Source organism: Paramisgurnus dabryanus, chromosome 15 (genome assembly GCF_030506205.2).
Source record: "Paramisgurnus dabryanus chromosome 15, PD_genome_1.1, whole genome shotgun sequence".
Classification (NCBI taxonomy): Eukaryota; Metazoa; Chordata; class Actinopteri; order Cypriniformes; family Cobitidae; genus Paramisgurnus; species Paramisgurnus dabryanus.
Window position 1 is genome coordinate 29,533,477 of NC_133351.1, and position 19,839 is coordinate 29,553,315.

General features: G+C 35.9%; 1 protein-coding gene across 1 annotated transcript; it reads right to left on the reverse strand.

Annotated features, from left to right (window-relative positions):
* Nucleotides 1-2,238: 2,238 nt before the first annotated feature.
* slc37a1 (solute carrier family 37 member 1) lies at nt 2,239-19,839 on the reverse strand. The gene is made up of 20 exons (XM_065292998.1): nt 19,740-19,839; nt 19,036-19,273; nt 17,255-17,336; nt 15,140-15,245; nt 14,384-14,462; nt 12,667-12,802; nt 12,388-12,464; nt 12,085-12,251; nt 11,573-11,625; nt 9,328-9,393; nt 9,105-9,233; nt 8,912-9,002; nt 8,726-8,788; nt 8,409-8,494; nt 7,319-7,367; nt 7,073-7,146; nt 6,390-6,468; nt 6,189-6,286; nt 3,750-3,814; nt 2,239-3,640 (listed from the first exon to the last, which is right to left on the reverse strand). The coding sequence occupies exons 2-20, from the start codon at nt 19,089-19,091 to the stop codon at nt 3,625-3,627; spliced, it is 1,572 nt and encodes a 523-aa protein (XP_065149070.1). The 5' UTR covers nt 19,092-19,273; nt 19,740-19,839; the 3' UTR covers nt 2,239-3,624.

Sequence of the window (19,839 nt, forward strand, 5' to 3'; positions counted from 1 at the left end):
TCTCCTGACGATCTCCATAGTAACCGGTCCGCACAAGGACGCGCGAGGATGGAGAGGCTGAGGGACTTTCTCACCGTGTGAAATGAAACGGGGCTGACTAAAGAGACATCATGTAGTTCTCTTCGTTTCACTACTAGTTTCACTAAAACAAATGTATCAACAAATGTGTTATTTTTATATTCTGCCCATATTTCACTTTCCACCTTTTTTCTTCTGTTGCAATCCCTTTGATTGTTTGCCAATACAATTATAATCAATAAATAAGACAATTATTACATACTTACAAATATCAGGGGCGCCTGCATGATTCAATATCAAAGCACAGGGTGCCAAACCTCATGAACTCAGATATTATGCATTATTGGACATTTCCATTGTCCATCACTTTGGCGGACTTTGACGTTAAAATTCCGTTATAATAAACTAAAATGCTAGAAAAGCTAGAATGTGCATTCACTTTGTAATAATAGGAATATAAACAAAGAACGTTCATCACCACACTCAAAAGCAGATGATTGAATGATTTGTTTTGCAGTGACACCGTAGCGGACAACGGTAAAACACACGAACAACAAAATTATACATTTTTACAAATAAATACAAACACAAACCTAAACAAACAAAAGAAACAAACCATGAACTGAACTGAACTGAACTAAACTCATCCTCATCCGCACTGAAACCCCAACAAAGTGCACTGAATGTAAGCCTGGTAATAAACACATCAACAGACTTGATGCAGACTCTTTACCTCGGACAGTCGACTCTTCTGGGTAATTTTAATTTGTTCTGGAGGCTGATTCCAAACCCGCGCTCCTCCGCAGTGCTGCGCAGCCTCAACAGAACACGACATCAAAATAACGCGAGACCGTTACGAGACCAGTGCACAATCGCTCTCGTGGAGCTCTGACGTCATTTACCGATCGTTCTCCGCAGCGCCCAAGAAGTCAATCACCTATCACTTTTTCGAAGTTTTCACCATTCACCTAAAGGCACACCTTTTTTACTTATTGTCTCTTTCTTTTTTATATCATGAGTAGATAGATTGCCCAATCAAAACAAAAAATTAAAATGTAAAAAAATAACACAATTCGACACTCTTATGAAAGATAACTATCCATTTCCAGGTGAGCCTTACTGAAGATCACTATTACCAATGCTGTTGATGCTCGTCATTGAGTAAATCATTTATTATTAATCTAATGAAGTTTGACCAGAACATTGGGATTCAGAATTGCTCAGAGATGTGACGACAGAATACATTTGGGCTGTTTGGGTGGTGAAGTAGCAAAATAAACAGTTGAGTTGAGTGCCTCCAAATCATTCATGGTGACCATGTGATTCCCTCTGATAAATAAAAAAAACTTTCATAAAGACCTAAACAATGAAGCGTGCTTAAAATACATATTTAAATCATGTAAGGCATGATCGTCTTTTTATTCTCATCTATTGGCTGCTACCAGTTTTCTGTGTGTCACCTGCACATGTGATTTCACCAAGTAAGTTGTGATCCTGGATCAACATTTTTTGTTGACCCTGGATCAACGTTTTAATCAAAGATACCCCAACCTACCCTTAGCTCAAACCCTAACCATTCTTGAACCCTCAAATTAGTGTGAAATAATAGTTTGAGGAGTATTTCTTAAAAGCCCCTAACCCAATCCTAAACCTAAATCTAACATACACACTAATCCGGCAATCTGATTGGTTAATGAAAATGTTGATCCAGGACCAACAATGATGTTGATCCAGGATCACATCTTACTTGGTGAAATCACGTTCACCGGACACTCCAAGCCCTCATCGAAAAAACTTAACTTATGTCATCATTTAGCCCACTCAACCTCAAGTTGTCTTTCTAAACCTGTATGCATTTCTTTGTTCTGCTGAACACAAAGTAAGATATTTTGAAAAATGTTAATAAATAAACAGATCTTGGGCACCATTCATTTCCATAGTATACATTTTTTCCTACTGTGGAAGTCAATGGTGCCCCAGATCTGCTTGGTCACAAACACATTTTAAAATATCTTCATTTGTGTTCAGCCAAACAAAGAAATGTATACAGGTTTGGAACAACTTTAGGGTGTGCAAATGGTAAACTATCCTTTTAAGAAAAGTCCAATATCTGTATGGATGTATAATATCTCAGACACTCATTTCCAGTAGAACAAAATAATATAACACTAAAATGCAAACAGACTGCAGAAGCCATGGAAAAAGAAAGAAGTATTTCTGTTTTTGATTGCTTTATTCAAAATGGCCTCTATATATACATTGCAACATAAACAGATAATTCCCAAACCTCTGTTTGTCACATGGGATTCTGTAAAGCAGCTGATAATAATTTAAAACACCCGAAAGACATACAGAAGAAAGGAAACAGAAAAAGGCACAATGTTTTTCGTATCTCATTACACCACAGTACTTTCCATACATTATACAGATAAATTCAATTATCTAGAGTGTGTTGTCCTATAAGGACAGATGCACACATGTGGAACATATGGTTATATAAGAGGTCCAGCTTAAAAACAGACATCTGCATGTGCATCTAGCAAAAATCCTACATTACCCTGAACATTTAAAAATACAATTGAACTATTCATACAGTAACACATTAAATCCTGTCAACAGGGTTTTACACAGGTTTATTTCACACAGACAGAATGAAAGATAATGTTCACTTTGATGCTGGTAGTGTGTATGTATATATACAGTATATACAGATCAAATAGCAAATCACTCACCGATAGAGGTGCTTTGATTTCTATAATTCATTTGAAAGCAAATCGAACTTTGAACAGATAAATATATTCAAAGGACCGAAAGTGTGTTTTTCGAACTCACAAACTTTCCTTCATAAACGGATCTTGCACAATATTCAAGTCACAGGTCTGCAGTAAAAGACTGACAACAGAAATAAATAAATATAAATTAAATAAACAGGAAAAAAATCTGGCAAAGTGAACAAATCAAATGACAGATTGAAGTGGATCATCTATATACAAACACAGGATAAGAACATTTTGCATCTATGTACTATGACACAGGTTCAAACATACAATAAATTGACGTTTATAACAACTAAAAGATTGGCTTTGGTTTGTAGAAAGGAAGATAAATACATTATAGATTTAGCCGAAAACTGACAATATTCGCTCCACTGGCTTTACTGATAAAAAGGCATAATGAATTTCTATTTAAACTAAGTGCCTGGCAGTGGTCCATTTTCTAGGAGTAGAAATGACACTTTATTTTAGATTCCCCTTGTTACCAGAAAAGGGGTGGGGCTACCTTTATTTGTGCAAGTGTGCGTTTTTTAACTTGACTCTTCAAGTCATGTACTGTACATGTGTTCAGGGTTACCCTTCAAAAGACAACGTAAAGCTTCAAACCATATGAAAAATATCCTATATTATGAAAATACTTCCTCTAAGCTATTTAGCTGTCAGATATTTACTCATCTGGAAAAGGGAATAAAACATCTCTTTGTACTGTCCATTTCAAAACCAAACCCAGAAAACTAAGCGCAGGTTTCAGTCAAGTTTTGGTCCAAACTCAAGTTGTGCTCCAGAAGTGGTCGGATAACTGATGACTTTACACTCGCCCAGAGCTAAGTACTCAGTGTTCTTTAAATCTAAAAACCAAAATAGACACTTCAATTAGAGTAATGCATTGCTTTTGCATGCATACAGTGGTGATTACAGTAACCAAATAATTAAGGACAGAAAAATGGCATCACTTACTCCACAGCAACTCCTGTACGGTTCTTGTTTGAGCGAAACTCCTTCATTACAAGTCTCAGCAACAGCTAGGAAACAAAGCATAAAATTTAGTGGCCAGTACAACATCAAATACTATGCTATTATGGCTAGGCGTGACTTCATGAGTTATATGGACTTCTTTTACGGTGCTTTATTTAGTGCATGAAGTTTTGTTCTCTAGAAAAATAACTGCATATGGGTTACATGATTGATGTTTATTTACCCACATAAAAACTACTCTAGGGATGCATAAGAATTAATCACGATGAATCTATATTAGAATAGAAGTTTTTGTTTACATCATATATGTGTGTGTGTGAACTGTGTATAATTACATGTGTATATACATTTCTATATTTATGTATAATTTATATTATATATAAATATGTTATATATATATATTTATATATATATATTTTAGGGATGCACCAATACCACTTTTTTGGAATACGAGTACGAGTACAAGTACTTGCATTTCAGTACTTGCCGATACCAATACAGAGTACTTAATAAAAAACATGATTTAAATTTACAGGTAAGAGCTTTAGTCATATAATTTAACAAAAAAACAAAGGACTAGTTTTCCAGTTTGTTGTAAACTCTGCCTCTTTGGACAACACAAGAGGCATTAACCCTTTACACGGCGCTCAAACATAGACATTTCTCAAACCGTGGTATCGATTCCAGGTATCGGGGGACTTTTAACGAGTACTTTAGAAAATGTGGTATCGAGGCCGATACCAGTATCGGTGCATCCCTAATTTTTGCATGTGTGCATATATATATATATAATTATTATACACAGTTCACACACACACACACACACACATATATGATGTAAACAAAAACTTTTATTATGCTATAGATTATCGCGATTAATCGTTATGCATCCTTACTTGTAACACTTTGCAACAAGGTCTCATTCCTTAACATTAAATTAACATGAACTGTTTGTTAAATTTAGTAAATACAAAAACAAACTGTACAGTAACACCTTACAGTAAGGGTGTATTTGTTAACATAAGTTAATCTATTAGCTAACATAAACAACTCTTTACTAATACATTTCTAAAATAAGAAGTTGCATTTGTTGAACAATGAACTAACATGAATAATTGTATTGGCACAAACTAACAAAGATTAATAAATGCTGATAAACTACTGCTCATTGTTAGTTTATGTTAGCCAATGCAATTACTAATGTAATTGGAATGCTTGTTTCTGATTGGCCAGCTGCGACATTTGCAGGTTTGTTATTCTCAAATAACATCCGTTCAAAACTAATAAATCACATGGTAACCCGAATGCTGCAAATCATTTTGACAGGGACAGTCTAACATAACACAAAAATAAAATAGAAATATGACTTTTAATAACATATACGATATTATATTTTCAAATGAATAAACCAAATAGCGTGTTCGTGATATTTAAACGTCTTGTCTTATCTTGAAACCTAAAAGTAACGATCTTCATTAAAAAGGAGAGAATAAAATATTTCAAATCTATATTTAATGTTCCTTATCCTTACCATATTTATAAGGTAAATAGCCATGTAATAAATGGGATAATGTACACGCAGTCGTTTGTTATCGTGAAATAAGCCCCTTTAGTGTGATACAAGACCCACCGCTTCACTTATTTCTGCAATAACAACCAGTTGCCTATAATTATCCCTTACTTAACAAATACAATCTTATTGTAAAGTGTTATTCAATTTCTCTACTTGATTATTTATTAATTAAGAACTATGTTTTGTTCAAAAAATGTAAAAGTAAAATTTAAAAGTAATATGCACTATGGTTAATAAATATTGTAGAAGTATTGTTAATTGTAAGCTCATGTTAACTAACATATTTAAAGCGATACTCCAGCCAAATATCAATACTACCGTATTTTACGAACAATAAGTCACACTTTTTTCATAGTTCGGCTGGTAATGCGGCTTCTAGTCAGGCGCGACTTGTAAATCAGTATGAAGTCATTTTGATATATGAACCAAGAGACAACATTCCCGCTACAGGTGCGAGAGTCCGCTATATGCTGCTCCTGTATTTATGTAATTCAATGGATTCAGTGATGTGGATTGACAAGACATGATGTAATTTTGATAGGGCTGGAGTATCCCTTCAACTAATGCGGTAGGGCTGCACGATAAATCGCATGCGGTTGTCACAGCTGCATCACGTCAGTAAAGCCGGTTCCTAGATTAGTAGTAAATTACCTGCTTTCAGATGGAGCGGCATTTACCACACAAAGCCGTAGTTTACGGACAAGCTGGCCAGTGTCGCATTCATTATCACAGGAAACACGTCTCATGATAATGAATGTGAAACTGTCCCGAATGCGGCCAAATGGAACCCTAATGTAAAGTATTACCACTATTCTTGTAAAACACAATCAGCACAAGTTTAAGCTCACCAAAAGTGCAAAAAAGTCAGCAGTCATGAGCATGTAAAAGACTCGATTCCATCCTCCTGATGACAACAGCCCGGCCAGCAAAGGTCCAATAGCAGCACCTGTGTAACATTAAAGATACAGGAATGAAATGCCTGAGACTGAAACAAATATATCACAATACTACTTGGTGGATTGATGATAGGTCAGTAACAAAGTGCTTACCAACTGATCCAGTCCCATCTATAATAGCGGTAACTGTTGAGAGAGCCCTGGCATTGCCCTTTAGACTCTTGTGTGTGCCCTAGTTGTTAATAAAACAAAACATCAAAACGTGAATTAGCTCTTACATTTTGAAAGTTAAGAGTCACTTCACTGAAATGTTTTTACTAACATCAAAGCCTTTTGATCTGAATGCACAAATGTCTTAATGTTTGAAATAATTAGAGACTTGGACCATAACATACATCATTTTTAAATCACACAATGTGGGATATTTATGCAATTTTATGCAATGAAATTGCGGGAACTTGCAAAAACTGTGAGAACTTGCAAAAACTGTTTGCAGCTTTTCAATGATGTTCATGTCACATAATCACATCACTTCATAACGTTGATAATCATAAAGATATATGTGATTTTGGCTATTAAAATGTGGTGTTTATGAAATCATGCAAGCCCTGCATATTTTGCGCACTGAAATCTGCAATTTATGCTGCGAAAGTGCGCCGTATTTGAAAAAATGTGGCCCCTGCATAAATATGTAGACTTTGGCTGATTATACATTGAGTCATGCGATCGCATTATCGCGTTTTTCTGGAGGAACTGCATAGTCACCTTTGTGTTTTTGAGTTTGGATATTAGAAATAAAAAAAGGATTGTTGGTATTTGCACACAGGTATACTTACAAGATCAGCAGAGACAGCTGTTGTAATGAGAGCATATGGTCCATTGACTAATCCTCCACACACCAGCAGCATCGCTTTATAGAAAATAACATAAATATCAGAAAAAATTTGTCATTATTTATCCTGTTTTCATTTGATAAAATCTAAAGCAGCATCTCTCATTAATCAATTCATTTGAACACATCAATCAAGTAAAACAACAGGGGTCAAATGCTCGTATTTAAAGCCAAAATTATGATTTCATACCTATAGTGGGACCAAAGCCAAACTGACTCATCATAGAGAAGCCATACAGCTTAAAAAAAAGAGGAAGAAACATACCACAGTCAATGCTAAGAGAACTGACACAATATAGGTAATTTTTTAAGCATTACTTCTGTAGCTTAGCTAGCAAAGCATTGCATTAGCAGCACAAATCTTATAGCCTACAATGGCCATTCCCAAACTGTGGTCCGTGGACCACTAGTGGTCCGTGAGGGTATTGCAGGTGGTCCGTGTAAAGCCAAAATAAAATATAAAATATATTTTTTTAAGAATATGTTTTAAGAATCTGTTGTACTGATGTGATGACCAGTTAATAGTTTTAGTGCTAGTAAGCCTATTTAGTTAGAGGTGCAGATAAATTCAGGACTTTGTGTAGACATATTTTATTATGAGTATTATGAGGTGGTCCGCGAAAATTCTTGATTACAAATAGTGGTCCGCACACACAAAAAGTTTGAAAACCCCTGGCCTACAACACACATAGCCTACTGATGAAATGTATCTTAAAGGGACACTGCACTTTTTATGAAAATATGCTCCTTTTCCAGCTCCCCTAGAGTAAAACATTAGATTTTTAGTCCACTGCTACTGAAAGTTACCAAGGGGACTATTTTCAGGTGCTGCGAAATATCATTGCGCCTGCTGCAGGCATGTTATGGCAGCAAAGTCCTTGATTATTACACCAGAATGAGAGTATAGTTCCTAGCTATATCTGCATAGAAAATCACAACTTTTAATTTTCCGTCTGTAATAGTACACGATGTAACTACAGAAAAGTAAAGTTTTAAATAGGAAAAATATCTAAACACTTTGTTCATTTTTTTGCCCAATGCTAACGGTCTAATCAGATTCAATGCATTATGCTAAGCTATGCTAAAAGTGGTACCCGGAGATCGGCCGAATGGATTAAAACTCAAATGTTTCACTCTAGGGGAGCTGGAAAATGAGCATATTTTCAAAAAAAGTGGAGTGTTCGTTTAAATGCTTGGTAAGTCACTTTGGATAAAATCATCTGCCAAAAGCATACATGTACATGTTTATGCATCTGTATAATAAATAAATATATCCATACTGTAGGCGCAGCTAGTAGAAGCATGATGGCACATGTGGTGGCCCTCTTTCCCAACTTATCAGAGATCACTCCTGCCAGGACGCCTCCTAAACACAAAAAGTTGTGTAAATAAGTCTGGGTGGTATGCAGTATATACTGTGCAGCATTATAAAATAGGATGCCTTCGCTGTCTTAGATTTGCTGTATTATTTGTTTAACAGTACACATAATAAACTTACACAGACTGGGACATGTTTATTAGGTAACATAAGGTGCGGTCAAACTGCCCACACCTTGTGTTAAACACTACAAACAAAAGAACTAATAACTTTGCATACCAACAATGCCTCCCACATCAAATAGAGTTGACAAATCTCCTGCTTTCTTGGCATCAAGTCGAGCTGAAAAACAGGAAATGTGTGTTAGTCTAAATTCCAGAATTTCAAAATGAAAAGTATTTAAGGCTCAACGTGAATGTCTGACAATGACCATGTGAATGTCTGAAGTGTGTGGGATGGTGTTACCTGCTTTGGTGATGTAAAGAGGAAGCCAGAAAAGGAAGGTATAACTGACCAACTTGGCAAACAGCAAACACAGAGAGAACTCCACTACGCCCTGCAAACACACCCCAGGACAAACTTCAGTCATACGCTCTAAACATTAGACTGATGGACCAAGTTAAAAAATAAAATAAACAGATAAATGGATGACACTCACAGGAATTCGTAAAGCCCCCATGAAGCTGATGGCTGATGGTTCTGCCTCACTCTTTACCACCACGACTTGCTGTACAGGAACGCACACCCCAATGCTCTCCTGTCCGAGCAGAAGCTCTGTATCCCAGCTCTAACAAAACAACCGCAGAGATGGGATCAAATCACCACCAAATATGATAATCATTTTAAGGGAGTGACTGAGAAAGGTAGGCAGAGAGGCTAACCTGTGTTTTAGCTCCTTGCTTGTAATGCAGGTAGAGGTCTTTATGTCCATTCTCACCGCTTCGTTTCTGAGAAAAAACACAAAGTTCACACTTTTTGCCAGAAAACAACCAATCTGTCTCTTGAAACCAACAGGGAAAACGACTGGCCACAATAGACAGGCTCCAAAAGGGAGTCAATCCCATATACCGCCCATGTTAGGCAAACTTTACAGCAGAAAAAAAAGTATATGACTGGTACAAAGAGTGTTTTGGTCTACAAAGCTAATTTTGCCCTTCGGGATACATTTTTGTGTAACTTATCCGATAAATTATATAAAGCCTTTATTCCGCTGAGCATGCTCAACTTTGGATGAAACGCTCAGCTCGTCAATGTCACTACTACTCACTCGGCCATCCAATCACAGTGGAGGAGGGTGTTGGGACAAATATTACAACAACAAACCGGCGCATTGTTCAACGACTTATCAACGAAGCAGAAGTATCATAGCCACCAAAGCATTCAGCTGAAAAACAAAGGCAAGCGCCTACAGTCAGCGTCCGCCTGGCTTTTTAAGCCACATTTAAACGCTTTGGTGTACACGCCCCCTTAAAGGCATTGTGGAGGATTTTCATTTTCCGGGTGGATCATCAAGACTATTGGTCCTCCTAGTTGTCAATCAGGAGTATTGCGCAATTGCATTTTTAAAAAAGTGGAGAAGGCGGTTTTTTTCTAAAATTTGAGAAAATCCTCCGCTACACCTTTGAAGTTTCAGCATAATTGGGGCGTGGCCACTTGAGTGACAGGTGGATTGGCGCTGCTGTTGCTAACGTTAAGCTAGGTGTGGTTTTAGCAACATCTTCCACCTCTTTGCCCATTTTCGGTTAACAGGGAGTGACACAAAATGTGAGGAGCTGCCAAGATGGCGACTGATGGCTCCAGCCACTTTGGGCTTCAAAAATGCTCTTCAGAAACCTGCGGGGATGTCACGGACACTATGTGAATTGTTTTATAGAGTCTATGAGAAAAACAAATACTGAGAACAAAAGCTAGTTTGAAAATATATGCTGTGAGGGATGCATCCCGCATGATTTAAATGATTCAATTATTACTAATAATATTTATATTTATTTTATTATTATTGTAGTATTCAGAAATAACTATAGTCTCTTAACTCTTTCCCCACCATTGATGAGTTATCTTGTTAAGAGAAAACGCTTTCCTGCCAATGACGAGTGTTGATGGTAATCCATATTTTCACTATTATCCACTAGGTGGTGCTCTTACGAAACTCATAAAACATGAAACTCATAAAAAAGTATCCATGGATTCATAAACAGTAAAAACTATGTGTATGCTTTGATTATCATTTTGAATCTGTTCTTTAACAAAAGTCCTTTACAAAAATGCAATTATAACAGCTTTTTGCCCAAAATTTGGTATTTTTGAAGAAACCTTACACATATTTGAGAAATGATAAAAAGAGAACAAATGAAGGTGGGATGAAACGCTTTTTGTTTGAAAGCAGAGGGTCTGTTCTTTCATTTGATATATTGTATGATTATATATTTAAAGAAGAATTTTTTTTGGAAGGCATTAAACTTGAAAAATCACAAAAAATGATGCCGCTGAATGGCAACTTAAGAAAAAAAACGATGGCAGGGAAAGAGTTAAATACTACAATGGAAGTGCTAAATTATGCATTGACCAAAACATTAAAAAAATGATCATGTTTCAAGCAACCCCTTCCAACCCTAGACCAAAATATTCAGACGTAACACCTCCAGTTAATTGTAATTAATTAACCGCTATGAATATTTAAGGATCCTTTAGAAACAATTCAAAAGGTATTAAGCTAAACAATATAAAAACAATCAAGAATTATGCATCAGCCATCTGCAGTGTTTGAAGTTCCTCTTGAATATTAATGAATGCATCCTCCACACGCAGTCAAAATAAGGACAAGGGGCGTCAATCTACATTTTCTGCAGCTATCAACCTCTTTCTCCATCACAAATGTCTCTGTCGCTTTTGATTAACCACTGCTCCTGGATCAAAATCAAATCTCAACTCTCTCGGCAATGGATAAGCACCTCTCGCTATACTGAGACTCGGGCGTCGTCATAGCGACTGCATCAGCGCACGAATGCGTCATAAGCAGTGATGTTATTTAACTCTCAGACCCGAAAGGAAACATAATAACTAATGTGAAAGTGACAAAGACTTATATACATAATACAGAATATATACATAATGCAGTGGATTTACCTGATTACTTGGAGCTGAGGTCTGGGCACAGGCAGTCTTGAGATCATTAGGGTCTGAAGATACAGAGGGATTCATACAAAATAAGAGCTCATCAAAGAAACAAGAACACTTCAAATGCTGCTACGATACATCTGCACCCACATACACTTTCACAGATGAATAATGCAGAGGGTGTATACTGTAACTTCATAATAAAACAATAAAGTTTGTTTGCTTATATAAACCCCAATAGAGTGACCATGACCCCGAACCAAAGTTAGGTATTGTGTTTATGTGTGAAACTATGTGTTGTGGCTGACAAATTAGAAGTATTTCAAAGAGCCATCTAATAAACAATAATTATAAAAAATGCATACACATACATGCATACGGTACACAGTGGAGGATATCACAAGTCATATCTCAATTGCATAAAAGTGCCACAGCGCTACAGCTCATGTCTCCGACATAAAATATGCATATTGTCTGGCAACCTGAGAATAAAGACCTGATCAGATGTTCAAAACACTTACGCTCGATTAAAAAGAAGAAGCAGACGATCCCCATGGCAGCAATGATAACTCCAGGGATAATGAAAGACAAACCCCAGTTAGAGGACACGTAATATCCGGCAATCAAGGAACCCAAAATGTTCCCCACTGACGTGTGCGAGTTCCACAGACCCATGATGAGGCCTCTCCTAAAAAACATAAACATATTATTTAACATCTGTTAATGCGCCACTAACAGATTTGTTACACATTTAAAGTAGATAAAAGAGATGTGGATAAACAATCAATGGGGAATAAAGGATCTAGGTGTACAATGCCTCTTACCTGCCTTTGCCAAACCAGTTACCGATGCAAGTGACAACACTAGGCCAACCAGTGGTCTGAACCAAACCGTTGACCACCTGTAGGCACACAAAAGTCATTATATTTGTTATAACAATCTGAGGCTTTACAAAGCACAGGAATATTTAATAATACAAGCACTGTGGCAATTATTGACCCCCAAAAAGCAGTGCTAACTGTGCTCTATAGAGAAGGGTTGTGTAACCCTGGGTTTACAAAAAAGCAAAAGATAAACTACACATAAAAGCCCAAGATTCTCACCTGAACAAATATATAGAATCCAAGGTTATGGATGTCATAGATGTATCCCAGTCCAAACAGTGAGGTGAAAAGGCCACTGGCCAACATGCCCACAGTCAGGTACAGACGAATGGGTAAACGCTCTCCAATGATTCCACTTAGAAAGACAGAATGATTGTTTTACTCATATACAATTGATCCTGAAAATGACCCTTTTTCAATATTAAAAATAAAACTAATACACAATATTAAGCAACATTATCACAATTGTGCCGTAGGGATGACATTTTTTTGGCCAACCTACACTAAAAAGCTCAGTCATTTTTCACATAGACTTTTGGATTATTGCAAAAAATCAACAAAGGTTTATGGCACTTACCAGCTTTGTACAACAAGATAATCTTTACAGATGAACACAACTTTTATGAATTTTGAAGTGAATATGAGAAATTCAAAAAAGCATGCATCAGGTTTATTTCAATGCACATAGTGCATATATGTAAATTTTATGCAATAAAAAAATACATTTGCACCATTTTTGTGAAAGTTAAGATCTAATGAACCTGAAAATGTGAAATGGTGTAACCGCCAATTGCGCTAAAGAATGAGAAATATAAAATATTTTATCTACCTTGATGGCATGAAATAATCTTTGACAAATGATGTAAAAATGTATGTAAAAAAAATCATATTACGCTAAAATAGATGATTACACATTTTTTTATGAATATATTTATATTTTCATAAAAAAAAAATAGTTACACAAATTGACAAAGAACGGTTACACCACATTGACATTTTTGCAATTATCCCCCAATTGTTTTGGCAAAATGAAATAAAACAAGAGATTTTTGACTTGGTTCTTAAAAAAAGAGAATGTATGCAGGTAATCTGCAAATTTATTTTGAAATTTTAACCCTTTTATATTTAATTGAACCATACGGAGACGAAATAATTAGCGTCACATCATTAACCCCAATGCATTTAGACTTGTGTTCATCTTTGACTGACAAGTGATGTACTTGTTGGACAATACGTGTAAGTATCATAAACTTTAGTTGAACACAAAGTGATAATACAAAAGTCTATGGGAAAAATGAATGGACTTTTTAGCGAGGGAACCGCTAAACTTTAGGGGGTTGGCCTACAAAAATGTCATCCTGTGACACCCTATGGAAATGAATAAAATTATTTGTATTTATTTTGTGACAATATCTGTGAAATCCAGGTTCAAGTCTCATAATCTAAATATGAGAATAAAAGCTTAATTTTAATAATTGATTTCACATATCTTTGATATGACCTTACTATACGTTTTCACAAAATGCTTTTTACATTATCTAGGATGATTTTATGTAGAAAACAGTAAATCACAAAAAAACGGCTTAAGCCGGGTTTTCACAGACAGGATCAAAAATCAGTTTAAACAAATCTGCATCATCACTAAAGATGTTAAAGAATTCCACACAGGAACTTCCTTTATTTATTTCTTACTTATCTATTTTAGCAAAAATAGATGACCATTTCTGTTTAATAATATCTATTTTATACTGGTGCATACAAGAAAAATAATTAAATATTTTTCAGTTTTTATCCATTCAACTTTAATCCATTTAGCAACAATGGACAATGTGATCAAATGGTCTGAAGCTGTTGGTTTATAGTTAAAGTTTTGTCTCGCTGAATTTTTCTTAGTATGCTGTGAGTTAGGTGGTTAGTGTTTAGGGTCTGTTCTTACCTGAGATACATGCCTATAGCATAAGCACACAGGAAAGAGTAATCCATTGCACCAAGTAACTGTTTATAGTTACTTCTATCTATAGGATTAAATACAGAGACGTAAAATGTTCAATCACGGTTCATGAAGACAGAAAATTAGATTTCTTAGAATATTAAAAGAATGAAAAGAATAGACTGTAGAAAAAGAGAAAAGCTGTGTTTAGCAGAGTTAAAAAGCATACTAGGAATGTGTGCTATTCAGAACTGAACAAGAATGACTTTTAATTCAATCCTTGAATTTGAATTAAGGTATCTTACAAAACTGGAGTTATAATCTCAATTTACACAAGCAAAATACCATTTTGAAAATGTATATGGCTGCTACAAGTGTATACGTTAATTTTTGAGAAACATTGTGTATTTATTTCCACAGCTTTCTTTGCTTATATTTACCAAGGGGGCTAATATTTTTGTCCACAACTGTACATAACTACATTTGAATATGGTTGAAAGTGAACAAGCTCAAAACGTTTTACATCTCATTTACACCTGTATTTAGTGTTGTTCACTTGTGACCAGGTGCAAACAGGGCCCAAATTAAGGTTTTATGACTATGTAAAAATCTGTAAATTTCTCCTCCTGTTAACATCTAATAAGTGTGACCACTTTAATTCAAATTCAAAACTTGTGAATTTAAAGTGAATCAGTTTTCAAGTTCTGAAGTTTGACTGGAGCACAAAGAAAAGAGTATAAACATAGTCATCTTCAATCTTACCGAATGGTTTCCAGCTGCAGGTTGCTGGGTGATGTCCAGGCTGCTGACCGTTGCCGCTCTCTGTTGATAACTCCATGACCAGAGAGCAATTCTTATGCAGCTCGCTCTACACACAAACACATACAGCTGTCAATCACAGAGACATCCGTAAATAGAAAATGAGTAATATCTGACAGCTTGAACCACAAACAAAATGGTGAAGTTAACAAGGCTGTGGCAACAGTGCAAGAAAAGTTTGACATAGTTAGATGGCTGATTTCCATGCAATGAACCAATCATCAATCAATAAAGACTTATGTAAAATAAATATTTTGTGTCACCAGAGTATGTATGTAAAGTTTTAGCTCAAAACACCATATAGATTATTTATTATAGCAGGTTAAAATCGCCACTTTGTAGGTGTGAGCAAAAATGTGACGTTTTGGATGTGTCCTTAAAAATGCAAATGAGCTGATAAATGCAAACACAAATCGCCATGGTGGTGGATTGTTGAAATTAAAACTCAATTGTGCTGTCAATTATTTTCTCTCTCTTTCTCTCTCTGAACTAAAGTGTATGTAAGGGATAATGTAGAGGCAGCCGGTAGTTATTGGGAAATAAGCCCCGACAGTGTGATCAGGACCCGACGCGAAGCGGAGGGTCTTGTATCACACTGAAGGGGCTTATTTCCCAATAACTACCGGCTGCCTCTACATTATCCCGCTTATTACAAGGCTACTTGCCACATAAGAAAAAAAACTGGACATGAATATGAATTTGAAACATTTTATTGGCATATTTGTTTTAAATTAAAATTTTATCCTTCCGCGAAACTTTGCACAGATGCATAAAATGATCGTAATACCTTATTAAGATCCTCTGCTTCATACTTGTCTGTCTCCATTTTTTCTCTTTTAGCCAGTCTTTGAGAAGTTTTAATGCCTATTCTGTATTTTTTTGTGTGTTGGCTTCGTAGCTGTCATGCTCTATTTTGTCAAGTTCAGTCTCAGTAAGCTCTCTGTGTCTTGTCTTGGTTGTCGAGTGTTTGTCACAAGATGGCGCCAAACAGACAGTAATCTTAATTGGCGCGGAGCAATTTTACTGTGCAAGTAGTCCGGCTATGCGTTATTATTTTGGAGCGGTTATTATTTGAAAAGAACGAACCTGCAAATGTCTCAACTGACCAATCAGAATCAAGCATTCCAGAGAGCCGTGTAATAAGGTTGGATAATGCAGATTAGGGGTGGTATTATTATAATAAGATCCCTTTCTAATATCACAAGGGGAGCCACATTTCAATAACCTATTTTTTTCACATGCTTGCAGAGAAGTTTGACCAAAACTAAGTTACTGGGTTAATCTTTTACACATTTCCTAGGTTGATAGAAGCAATGGGGACCCAATTATAGCATTTAAACATAGAAAAAGTCTGATTATCATGAACATTTACATTTAGCTGACGCTTTTGTACAAAGCGACTTACAAAGATTAGGAAAAAATAAAAGCAATTTGTCATAGGGATGCAATAATACAAAAGATGCTTATAACAAAATACAAGTTTTCACGATTTCTAAATACCTGTTTGAGAGAAAAGAAGAGTTACTTGAAGATAGACTCTTCACAGTTTGGTTTAGGGAGAACTAGGATAAATCACTGGCCAGCGCACTGAATCCCTAACAAGAACCAAAGTCCCGCCCCCGACCAGTGGGTTTACCACTACAAATTGATACCCAAAGAGCGTCACCAAAAACCGGTTGAGTAAGAAAGAAAGGAGAGACGGAGACTAGACTGCATACTACTCCCTACTCAACGCCCTCCTCCTGTCCCTTTTAAGAAACAAAAGTTATGGCATTGCTGATGTCAGGTTTAATTGTTGATCAGAAATATTTTGTTTAATTGTGATTTTAGCACAAGATTTTAGAGATATCTGTCTTCACATAAGACTTTCGTCTTGCACGACGGAAATGACTGAAACCATGGCTGTCTCCTGGTGCAACTTTGATTACGGATGTGTTAATATGTTACAGGAGTGGACAGTTCCTGTAAGCACATTGGTTATGGGAAAGCAGTTTCACATATGCGATTGCAGTTCACGCTTTTGTTTTATTTTGTGTCTTTTAATCTGGGTTATGTTACCTTGACAATGCTGATGGGCTTCCTGGATAGATGGAAACTTGTGTAGAGAAGAAAAGTGAGAGCAAACGTGAAGGCCTTGTACCTGCAGAAAGCAAATAAAGGACACGCAATTAGGTTAGATGAGAAGGACAGGGAAATATGAACATTTTACAGTGAAATTTCTACTCATGCAATGTAGAAATGTTGTTTGTTTAACTAGCAAACAAATACGTTGTTACTGAGATTGACTATTTGTGATTCTGTCTGTAAAATCCAGGCTAAAAAGTCTTCTGAATAGCTCAGTGGTGGTGCATTGCATTAGCAGTGCAAAAGGTCATGGGTTCAAACCAAGGGAATGCGTAAGATAGAAAATGCCTAACTCGTAATGCTTTGTAGGTCGCTTAGGATAAAAGTGTCTTATTATCCAACTATGAGATTGGGAGCAATTCCTTCCTTTCTTTCTTTTTCTTTACACCATATTAGCATCTATGGATATATTCATGGCGAGAACTGGTTACTAGGGCTGGGTATCGATTCAGATGTTCCAGATCGATTCAATTTCGATTCACAAGCTATCAAATCGATTCGATTCCGATTCTTGATTAAATTTTCGATTCCGGTTCTCAGGTAGGTTTTTATACTCGATTCTCGATTCAACTCAATGAATAAAGATTTAATACACATACTATATTAATAAAAAAAGAACAGTGAACAGAAGTTTACAAGTGGGTAATTAATAAAAAGAAATTAAAAGCCACAACATGTCATGCTTGCGAAATCTAAAATGCTTCCATTCCTCCGTTCAATGTTTGCAGAAATAAATATGAAAAAAAATCGATTCTGCTATTTGAGAATCGATTTTTAATCGACCACGTTTTAAAAAACGATTAATCGGAAAATCACAAGTTGGGTTACAAAATTTGGTATCTCCAATTCACCTAACTTGTATGTTTTTGGTAGGAAACCGGAGCTTCTTGCTGTGAGGCAACAGGGTTACCTACTAAGGCACTGTGCCGCCCTTGTGAGCAATTTCACTTTATTGACTTCATTTTTTAAATTTTTGACATGACCTTACTCAGTCAACTTTAAAGATATCAAAGTTATATTTTCACAGAATGTTCTTAACATTATGTGGTATGATTTAAAAACAATAAATCATGATGGACGTTTCTTTACAAACCAGTCCTTTCACAACCTAACTTTGAAACGGTTAGGGTTAATGATGTAACGATACCCAAATATGTTTTATGGACATTTAAATACACATTCAGATACATGTCAAAGACCATAGTACTGTCGTTGAGTCTTACTGTAGTATTGATGCTTATATTATTAGACCAGTACAGGCTACATTAAGCAAAAACTTTGGTAGTACAACTCTGTTTATTTCAGATAGTAATTTTTGTACTGTGTAAACCAACATAGATGAGGAGGAGTGAATGTAGATGTTAGCCAATGTTTTTATTTATAGAGCAGAAATGCGACTGAGTCAGCACACTGAAACTATTGCTTGCTAAGCCTGTCTAACAACAGTTGGATACAAATACATGACTCTATATTGTGTGACTTTCATCTTCTTGAAATTTCTGTGAAACTCCAAAGAAGTGTTTAAGATGGTAAAGCTCCTCTTATGATATGCATTTTATTTCAAGTCTATTGAAACCATACATACATCATTCAATAAAAATCTTGCAGAAATGATCACATTCACTTTCATTATATGAAGAAAAGCAGCTTGGACTGCATAATTTTCATTTCTGAGTAAATGTTTAAGTTAATGAATAAATTATGTTCAAACTCACCATTGTTCCCTATTGAAGGATGCCAAGAAACGAACGCCAGGTGGGACTGGTGCCATGTTTGTGTGTATACGGTATGTGCGCGTGAAACTTGGTCGTAATTAATATTATAAAGAAATTAGGCAATCTGCCCATACAGGTTTATTCAGAAGTCCCATCTCTGACCAATATGGCACTGTGATGTGACCAGGAAGAGTAAAGATTCCAGACTGAGGCTTCCCATCCAAAGTGGCTTTACAACCTGAACAAATAAAAGACAGGATAAGGAAAAAGAAGACAGAATAAATATTAAAAAATTTGAACGTCCGTGTGTATCTTCAAGACATTCATTACATATAAATGATAGTCTGAACTGCCATAGCGCATAAAACATACATGACGTAAATCTAAAACCAGGGTGACATCATAACTGATGATGTCTATGAAAGAAAGTACCATTTAAATTGTAATTGCAATTCTTGGCAAAATGTTCTTTTGGGAAAATACCCCTTAAGAGCGCACGTATAAAAGTACAATCTAATTTAATTCCATTTTACGTGCATATGTCAAGAGTCGCATGCACTTTACTCTAAAGGTCAATGGGAAAACAGACGTTTATTAATCAAATGTGATAACAAGCCAAGAGACTAACTCCCCCAACCCCCCAAAAAACTAAATCATTAATACATTATTTTATAGTAAGTAAGTTACAGAACCCTTCGTCTTACCGACTCCACATCTGTGTTCACTTCCTCATTTGACACGACAACGCACTGACGCCAGAGCACAGCGTGAAGATAGAAAGCAGCAGCACCGTGTAGACATCGG